At 54.7% G+C, this 10000-nt stretch overlaps 1 protein-coding gene across 1 annotated transcript in view; it reads left to right on the top strand.

The window, feature by feature from the left end:
• sstr3 (somatostatin receptor 3) overlaps positions 1-10000 on the top strand; it is a 15899-nt gene that overhangs the window by 5299 nt on the left and 600 nt on the right. Inside the window, exon 3 of the mRNA XM_055051884.1 lies at positions 8550-10000. This exon is cut by the window's right edge and continues 600 nt beyond it. Within this exon, the coding sequence (XP_054907859.1) occupies positions 8550-9967 (1418 nt within the window). The 3' untranslated portion in view covers positions 9968-10000. The remainder of the gene's footprint in view (positions 1-8549) is intronic.

The following is a 10000-nucleotide window of genomic DNA, read 5'->3' as shown; positions in this document are numbered from 1 at the left end:
AAAGTCCGGTTCGGTTGGAGAGGTCTGAGCGCTAGTTGACCTCTGACCCCTGGTTCTCCAAACCTCGGTCTGGGTTTGGTTTGAATGTGAACGCCAAGAGGACCAGAGACCGCTCCTAAAGCAAGAAGTGGACGACAGCAGGGCATTCTGGGTAAATACAACCAAAGCTAACATGCTAGCCTAGCGCTAGCAGCAGAAATGGCTCCTGGTCTTCAGCCAAAGACTAAAGAGAAATCACTAAACTCTGACGCCTCCATCTTGTTTCATCTGGTGAAACAGGAAGTTGCTCTCAGTGTCTTCAGAGGTTTTAGTGTTGTTTCCTGCAGTGGTTGTTGGTGCAGCGCCCCCACAGGCCAGGAGGGGAACAGGCTGGTTTGGGTCAGAACCACAGCAGCTGGAAACGGAGCAGATGTTCTGGTTCCAGTAGAACCGGGTCGACCCGACCATCAGGAGGGAAAACAGCTTTTGAGTCTGAACTGTTAGAAGATTTCTCAGAAAAAATCTCAGTTTGCTGTTAATCTGTTTACATCTGAAACTGGAACTAATATGTTTCTATATCTGTCTGATTCTGGGATTATCTGCATAATCTGAAATCTTTTTAACTTTATCTGCACCAACATCTGGTTTATTCCTGTACAATTTCTATATTTTACTTAAGTATCTACTTGCTTCATTTTACTTTATTATTTATCTATTTTACAATTTAACTTGGCCTCTAGTATCGAAAAGGAGAATCTCTGGGTCATGTCTCCTAATTAATTGTTAATCTATCAGATAATCTGGGTAAATCCCACCAGCGTTCAGAGGAACAGTTTCTATGTTGCTCAACGTGTTTATTGACATGAATTCAGTTTTTCAGGTTTGTATTTTATTCTGCAGCCTGTCAGAGGAGAGTGAGCTGAGATTCATCATGTATGATTGATCTGTTTGAACGGAGAGGAAACCGATGCAGTCTGCAGAGTTCCAGGAACTAAATCATTTATGTCAGATTCTTCCTGGAAAAGGTGCGTTTGTTTCTCTGCAGCTTGAGCTTCAGGGTGAAACTGAAAGGTCATGAAGGAGGAGGGGAGCCGGCGCCCCCTGGTTCAGTCCGACCCGTTCGGTTTGAGACTCGGTGAATCGGCTCAGCATCTGGAACTGGTTCAGGTTTCCATGGTGACAGACGAAGTTCCTCCCACATGAAGTCTGTTCACACATGGAGACGCAGCGAGGAGACGCAGCGAGGAGACGGAGCGAGGAGACGGAGCGAGGAGACGCAGCGAGGAGACGCTGAGAGGAAACGCTGAGAGGAGACGCAGCGAGGAGACGCAGCGAGGAGACGCAGCGAGGAGACGGAGCGAGGAGACGCAGCGAGGAGACGCTGAGAGGAGACGGAGCGAGGAGACGCTGAGAGGAGACGCAGCGAGGAGACGCAGCCAGGAGACGCAGCGAGGAGACGCAGCGAGGAGACGCAGCGAGGAGACGCTGAGAGGAGACGCTGAGAGGAGACGCTGCGAGGAGACGCAGCGAGGAGACGCAGCGAGGAGACGCTGAGAGGAGACGCTGAGAGGAGACGCTGCGAGGAGACGCAGCGAGGAGACGCAGCGAGGAGACGCAGCGAGGAGACGCAGCGAGGAGACGCAGCGAGGAGACGCTGAGAGGAGACGCTGAGAGGAGACGCTGCGAGGAGACGCAGCGAGGAGACGCAGCGAGGAGCCGCAGCGAGGAGACGCAGCGAGGAGACGCAGCGAGGAGACGCAGCGAGGAGACAGAGCGAGGAGACGCAGCGAGGAGACGCTGAGAGGAGACGGAGCGAGGAGACGCAGCGAGGAGACGCAGCGAGGAGACGCAGCGAGGAGACGCTGAGAGGAGACGGAGCGAGGAGACGCAGCGAGGAGACGCAGCGAGGAGACGCAGCGAGGAGACGCAGCGAGGAGACAGAGCGAGGAGACGCAGCGAGGAGACGCTGAGAGGAGACGGAGCGAGGAGACGCAGCGAGGAGACGCAGCGAGGAGACGCTGTGAGGAGACGCAGCGAGGAGACGCTGAGAGGAGACGCAGCGAGGAGACGGAGCGAGGAGACGCAGCGAGGAGACGCAGCGAGGAGACGCTGAGAGGAGACGCTGAGAGGAGACGCTGAGAGGAGACGCAGCGAGGAGACGCAGCGAGGAGACGCTGAGAGGAGACGCTGAGAGGAGACGCAGCGAGGAGACGCTGCGAGGAGACGCAGCGAGGAGACGCAGCGAGGAGACGCAGCGAGGAGACGGAGCGAGGAGACGCAGCGAGGAGACGCAGCGAGGAGACGCAGCGAGGAGACGCAGCGAGGAGACGCTGAGAGGAGACGCAGCGAGGAGACGCAGCGAGGAGACGCTGAGAGGAGACGCAGCGAAGAGACGCTGTGAGGAGACGCAGCGAGGAGACGCAGCGAGGAGACGCTGAGAGGAGACGCTGAGAGGAGACGCAGCGAGGAGACGCTGAGAGGAGACGCTGAGAGGAGACGCAGCGAGGAGACGCAGCGAGGAGACGCTGAGAGGAGACGCAGCGAGGAGACGCAGCGAGGAGACGCAGCGAGGAGACGCTGAGAGGAGACGCTGAGAGGAGACGCAGCGAGGAGACGCTGAGAGGAGACGCAGCGAGGAGACGCAGCGAGGAGACGCTGAGAGGAGACGCTGAGAGGAGACGCTGAGAGGAGACGCTGAGAGGAGACGCAGCGAGGAGACGCAGCGAGGAGACGCTGAGAGGAGACGCAGCGAGGAGACGCAGCGAGGAGACGCTGAGAGGAGACGCAGCGAGGAGACGCAGCGAGGAGACGCAGCGAGGAGACGCTGAGAGGAGACGCTGAGAGGAGACGCAGCGAGGAGACGCTGCGAGGAGACGGAGCGAGGAGACGCTGCGAGGAGACGCAGCGAGGAGACGCAGCGAGGAGACGCAGCGAGGAGACGCAGCGAGGAGACGCTGAGAGGAGACGGAGCGAGGAGACGCAGCGAGGAGACGCAGCGAGGAGACGCAGCGAGGAGACGCAGCGAGGAGACGCAGCGAGGAGACGCAGCGAGGAGACGCTGAGAGGAGACGCTGAGAGGAGACGCAGCGAGGAGACGCTGAGAGGAGACGCAGCGAGGAGACGCAGCGAGGAGACGCAGCGAGGAGACACTGAGAGGAGACGCAGCGAGGAGACGCTGAGAGGAGACGCAGCGAGGAGACGCAGCGAGGAGACGCTGAGAGGAGACGCAGAGAGGAGACGCAGCGAGGAGACGCTGAGAGGAGACGCAGCGAGGAGACGGAGCGAGGAGACGCTGAGAGGAGACGCAGCGAGGAGACGCAGCGAGGAGACGCTGAGAGGAGACGCAGCGAGGAGACGCAGCGAGGAGACGCAGCGAGGAGACGCTGAGAGGAGACGCAGCGAGGAGACGCTGAGAGGAGACGCTGAGAGGAGACGGAGCGAGGAGACGCAGCGAGGAGACGCTGAGAGGAGACGCAGCGAGGAGACGCTGAGAGGAGACGCAGCGAGGAGACGCAGCGAGGAGACGCAGCGAGGAGACGCAGCGAGGAGACGCTGAGAGGAGACGCAGCGAGGAGACGCAGCGAGGAGACGGAGCGAGGAGACGCAGCGAGGAGACGCTGAGAGGAGACGCAGCGAGGAGACGCTGAGAGGAGACGCAGCGAGGAGACGGAGCGAGGAGACGCTGAGAGGAGACGCAGCGAGGAGACGCTGAGAGGAGACGCAGCGAGGAGACGCTGAGAGGAGACGCAGCGAGGAGACGGAGCGAGGAGACGCAGCGAGGAGACGGAGCGAGGAGACGCTGCGAGGAGACGCAGCGAGGAGACGCTGCGAGGAGACGCTGCGAGGAGACGCTGCGAGGAGACGCAGCGAGGAGACGCTGAGAGGAGACGCAGCGAGGAGACGCAACGAGGAGACGCTGAGAGGAGACGCAGCGAGGAGACGCAGCGAGGAGACGCTGAGAGGAGACGGAGCGAGGAGACGCAGCGAGGAGACGCTGAGAGGAGACGCAGCGAGGAGACGCTGAGAGGAGACGCAGCGAGGAGACGCAGCGAGGAGACGCAGCGAGGAGACGCAGCGAGGAGACGCTGAGAGGAGACGCAGCGAGGAGACGCAGCGAGGAGACGGAGCGAGGAGACGCAGCGAGGAGACGCTGAGAGGAGACGCAGCGAGGAGACGCTGAGAGGAGACGCAGCGAGGAGACGAGCGAGGAGACGCTGAGAGGAGACGCAGCGAGGAGACGCTGAGGAGAGCAGCGAGGAGAGAGGAGACGCAGCGAGGAGACGCTGAGAGGAGACGCAGCGAGGAGACGGAGCGAGGAGACGCAGCGAGGAGACGGAGCGAGGAGACGCTGCGAGGAGACGCAGCGAGGAGACGCTGCGAGGAGACGCTGCGAGGAGACGCAGCGAGGAGACGGAGCGAGGAGACGCTGAGAGGAGACGCAGCGAGGAGACGCAGCGAGGAGACGGAGCGAGGAGACGCTGAGAGGAGACGCAGCGAGGAGACGAGCGAGGAGACGCTGAGAGGAGACGCAGCGAGGAGACGCAACGAGGAGACGCTGAGAGGAGACGCAGCGAGGAGAGCGAGGAGACGCTGAGAGAGAGAGCGAGGAGACGCAGCGAGGAGACGCTGAGAGGAGACGCAGCGAGGAGACGCTGAGAGGAGACGCAGCGAGGAGACGCAGCGAGGAGACGCAGCGAGGAGACGCAGCGAGGAGACGCTGAGAGGAGACGCAGCGAGGAGACGCAGCGAGGAGACGGAGCGAGGAGACGCAACGAGGAGACGCTGAGAGGAGACGCAGCGAGGAGACGCAGCGAGGAGACGCTGAGAGGAGACGGAGCGAGGAGACGCAGCGAGGAGACGCTGAGAGGAGACGCAGCGAGGAGACGCTGAGAGGAGACGCAGCGAGGAGACGCAGCGAGGAGACGCAGCGAGGAGACGCAGCGAGGAGACGCTGAGAGGAGACGCAGCGAGGAGACGCAGCGAGGAGACGGAGCGAGGAGACGCAGCGAGGAGACGCTGAGAGGAGACGCAGCGAGGAGACGCTGAGAGGAGACGCAGCGAGGAGACGGAGCGAGGAGACGCTGAGAGGAGACGCAGCGAGGAGACGCTGAGAGGAGACGCAGCGAGGAGACGCTGAGAGGAGACGCAGCGAGGAGACGGAGCGAGGAGACGCAGCGAGGAGACGGAGCGAGGAGACGCTGCGAGGAGACGCAGCGAGGAGACGCTGCGAGGAGACGCTGCGAGGAGACGCAGCGAGGAGACGGAGCGAGGAGACGCTGAGAGGAGACGCAGCGAGGAGACGCAGCGAGGAGACGGAGCGAGGAGACGCTGAGAGGAGACGCAGCGAGGAGACGCAACGAGGAGACGCTGAGAGGAGACGCAGCGAGGAGACGCAGCGAGGAGACGCTGAGAGGAGACGGAGCGAGGAGACGCAGCGAGGAGACGCTGAGAGGAGACGCAGCGAGGAGACGCTGAGAGGAGACGCAGCGAGGAGACGCAGCGAGGAGACGCAGCGAGGAGACGCAGCGAGGAGACGCTGAGAGGAGACGCAGCGAGGAGACGCAGCGAGGAGACGGAGCGAGGAGACGCAGCGAGGAGACGCTGAGAGGAGACGCAGCGAGGAGACGCTGAGAGGAGACGCAGCGAGGAGACGGAGCGAGGAGACGCTGAGAGGAGACGCAGCGAGGAGACGCTGAGAGGAGACGCAGCGAGGAGACGGAGCGAGGAGACGCAGCGAGGAGACGGAGCGAGGAGACGCTGCGAGGAGACGCAGCGAGGAGACGCTGCGAGGAGATGCTGCGAGGAGACGCAGCGAGGAGACGGAGCGAGGAGACGCAGCGAGGAGCGATGGAGACGCCAAGCGGCTCAGCAGCACAGAACCTCAGCCTCTGGATGTTTGGTCGTCGGTTTAAATCCCGTCGTTTCTACCTGACTGTTTTCACGTCGCGTTGATTCCATTTATTATTTCTAAAAGCAGACAGGCTTTAGCTGAATCTGACGGTTTTATGTTTTCTAACATGTTTTATGAAGCACTTTGTGATTTTATCTGTGAAAAGTGCAAAGAAATGTTTTCTTACATCCTGGAAGTGAATATGATCTCATAGCTTTTCATGAAATGAACTGAAAAACATTTTACTCAACCAAAAGTTGATCAAATCTCCTAAATATCCAATATTTTAAAATTAGTTATTATTTGTCATCAAAGTCCTTAGATTCATAACTGTAATAAATATTATTCATTTCTTTTTTTATATTTAGATGAAAACAAGTTTCGAAACTTGGTTCACATTTTTACATTCACCGCCTGCTAATATTTCATAATGTTTACTTAAATTTAATCTAAACTGTTAGTTTCTCAGTATGACTTTTAATCTCAGCTCACAAATTATTTTCTTTACAATCCAGAAGCTGAAAGTTATTAATTTCTATGATTTTATCTGATTAATGGTCAGGATGATCGATAGAGTCATTGATTATTGAAATAATGGTTGCAGCTCTAATTAGCGGCGCCTCCACCAATCAGGACGCTTCATGTTCTTCTTCTGCTTTTAATCTGGGAGTTTTTCAGCACTTCTGCATTCATCAGCTTTATTTTTATTTCAGATTTTTGTTGACATCAGATTTATCCAAATGAACGAAATCCAGCAGAAAACCGGCTGGTTCTGGAAGAAAGATCATTTAGAGATCTTCATCATCTGAAGAGTCTTACGGTAACTTTCTGGGAATTAGCAGGAAAGAAAGAAAAAGTAAACAAATTATTTATTTGTAAACTAAATGTAACAAAATCAGTCAAATTTCCTCCTGAGATCAAACAACATGTGAAGAGCTGCACTGAAAAAACTCCCGTCATTTTAACTACATGATCATTTTAGACGAGTTCAATTCAACCTTTTGGATTTTAATGGTTCTTCTTCTCTGCAGTCTGAGAGTCGACTTTTTGTTCTCCTTTCTCAGCCGTTTCCACCGGGGGGAAAATCCGTCTGAATTAATTTGGTTTTGTCTGATTTATGATGCTTCTCCTCTTGGTTTCCATGGCGCCCAGATTATTTAGCGAAATCACAAGAAACTGGAGATTATTGAAAACGGTAGAGATCAGTTTGAGTTGAGGTTTGAAGAAAACATGGTTTGTTTCTGAAACCTTTGACAAAAGAGTTTTATCAGCATTTAATGTTTTATTTATGTTCCACCGGCTGTAATCTGAGTAGATTAATGATTTCTGTGAGTTAAATAGGAAGTTTTCACCAGCAGACGGATTGGAAATCATTAATTGTTGATTTGTTTCCATCCTGGAGAAACTGAGCCTCAAATTTGATTAAAAATATACATTTACTGAAAACCTCAGAGACGTCAGTGGGCAGGTTTGAACATTCACTGACATGTTTTAGCTCTTTCTACTCTGGATTTATTGTTGCAACTGCAAATATTATAATTCTGCTGGATTTGTTACAGAGCTTTAATGCTGCAGTTTGTTTCTCTGGTCGTCTTTGAATCGACGTGTTTAACGGCTGCTGTGATGAACTAAAGGAAACGTTGAACTGCTGCTAGAAAACGGCTCAATAATGACCTGAGAGACGAAGAGGAATTTATAAATCTTCACATTTTTACACAGAAGTGAGAATAAAAATGATTTGACACCAAAATGGAATATTAAATATTAAAAACACAAACAAGCAGCCATGCAGTGAAAACTGATAAAATGGGTTTAAATTTAAATCAACAGACGAGTTTAAAGAAACGACTGAAACTCTGAAACATTTAATCATAAAATCAGTTCATGTTGAATAATTTTGAAATGAATCATAAATGAAATGAGAAAAACTGAGAAAAAAGAAAAACTTCATTCAGATTAAAATGTTTTTCACTGGCAAGAAACACAAAACAAAGAAACGTTGAAAGAATTATCCATTCACTCCATGAATGGATGAATGGATGAATGGATGAGGGCATGAATGGATGAATGGCTGAATGGATGAGAGGATGAATGATGGCGGTGAACTTTGTGTTTCTGCTGGTTTTCTCTCCAAGCTGCCGGGCTTTAATTGCTCCACGTTTGCCTCATCAGCAGTGATCATCCTTCCACCAACAGGCTCACATGTTTCATAGTTTTTGATTTTTTGCTGCTAAATTCAAATTGCTTCTTGACTTGATGCTGAGAGATGAGATATTAAACCCGATCTGCCATCATCGCGGCTTTAAAAAGATCTGAACTCAATAAAACAAAGAAATAATCAGTTTAGTTTCATGTAGGAACATTTCAGCTTCAAAATATCATAAAACAACTGAGAAACTAACAAACATTTTTTGTTGAATTTCATCATAAAAATCATCAAAACACCAAATATGATGAAATATTGTCATGATGTCGGTCAAATCTCTGCTGGGAACAAATTATTTCAAAGTGAAATTATCAGAGATTTTATTCTGAATGTTTAATATTATAATTCCTCTTGATGTCATTTTATTCATGTTAATTGAACATGAATAAAACTGAATGTTTAATTATCCGTCTGGGTTCTTTTGGACCGGATCTGGATCTGTCTGAATCAGAGCGTCTGGTTTTCTGTCCGCAGCGCAGCGTCTCAACATGGGGGGCGCCTCGCCGGGCGGGGCCGCGCCCGCCGTTCCGCAGTTCCTGTTCAACGACCAGAACGACTCGCTGCTCAACGCCACCAACTCCACGGCCCTGGACGGCGGCGGGCCCAGCGCCGCCGCCGTCCTCATCCCGCTCATCTACGTGGTCGTCTGCGTCGTCGGCCTGGGCGGAAACACGCTGGTCATCCACATCGTGCTGCACTACTCCAAGACCGAGTCGGTCACCAACATCTACATCCTGAACCTGGCCATCGCAGACGAGCTGTTCATGCTGGGCCTGCCCTTCCTGGCCGTCCAGAACTCGCTGCAGGCCTGGCCCTTCGGACCCTTCATGTGCCGACTGGTCATGACCGTCGACTCCATCAACCAGTTCACCAGCATCTTCTGCCTCACCGTCATGAGCGTCGACCGCTACCTCGCCGTGGTTCACCCCATCCGCTCCTCCAAGTGGCGGCGCCCTCCGGTGGCCAAAGTGGTGAACTGTACCGTGTGGGCTCTGTCCTTCCTGGTGGTTCTTCCGGTGGTGATCTTCGCCAACATCCAGAAGGCGGGAGGAACCTGCAACATCAGCTGGCCGCAGCCGGCCAACATCTGGCGGGCCGCCTTCATCATCTACACCTCCACGGTGGGCTTCTTCTGCCCGCTGCTCATCATCTGCCTCTGCTACCTGCTCATCGTCTTCAAGATCCGCAGCTCGGGAAAAAAGGTCCACGCCACCTCAACCAAGAGGCGGAAGTCGGAGCGGAAAGTGACGCGGATGGTGGTGATCGTGGTGGCGGTGTTCGTCCTCTGCTGGTTGCCTTTCTACGCCCTGAACATCATCAACCTGCTGGTGTCGCTGCCGTCCGACTATCAGGGCCTTTACTACTTCGTGGTTGTGCTCGGTTACGCCAACAGCTGCGCCAATCCCATCGTCTACGGCTTCCTGTCCGACAACTTCAAGAGAGGCTTCCGGAAGGCGCTGTGCCGCTCAACCCGGAAAGTGGAGAGTCACGAACCGGCGGAAGGTCCGCGGCCGCAGGACGAGGGGCGGCGGGCGCTGCTGCCCCGGGAGAGTCTGCGGCGGGCCGTCCGCCACGAGGACGACGATGAAGACGCGTCTGAAATGACTGAGATCTACCAGATCACCCGAGATCACAATGGGAACGGCGGCTTCCCGCGCCAGGCCGCGGAGAGTCCGAGCCCGGACCGGTCCGAGCCCAGAGGGACGGAACCGGCTGATGGGCCGGCCCTCACCGGCTCGGTTCTGACAGGCTCGGTTCGGACCGGGTCGGTCCTGACCGGCTCGGTTCCGACAGTCCCGCTGCTGCTGAACGGAGCCAAAACCGGAAGCGTGAAAACTCTGCCGGAAGAAGCCGCGGACCAGAGCGGCTCGCTGGAGATCAGTTATTTATAGTTTAAAATAAGAGATAAAATCATGACCTTCATG

The sequence above is a fragment of the Poeciliopsis prolifica genome, unplaced genomic scaffold, assembly GCF_027474105.1.
Source record: "Poeciliopsis prolifica strain line A6 unplaced genomic scaffold, Auburn_PproV2 SCAFFOLD034, whole genome shotgun sequence".
NCBI classification, from domain to species: Eukaryota; Metazoa; Chordata; class Actinopteri; order Cyprinodontiformes; family Poeciliidae; genus Poeciliopsis; species Poeciliopsis prolifica.
The sequence above is the reverse complement of the archived record's forward strand: the minus strand, read 5'-3'. Positions and strand labels throughout refer to the sequence as shown.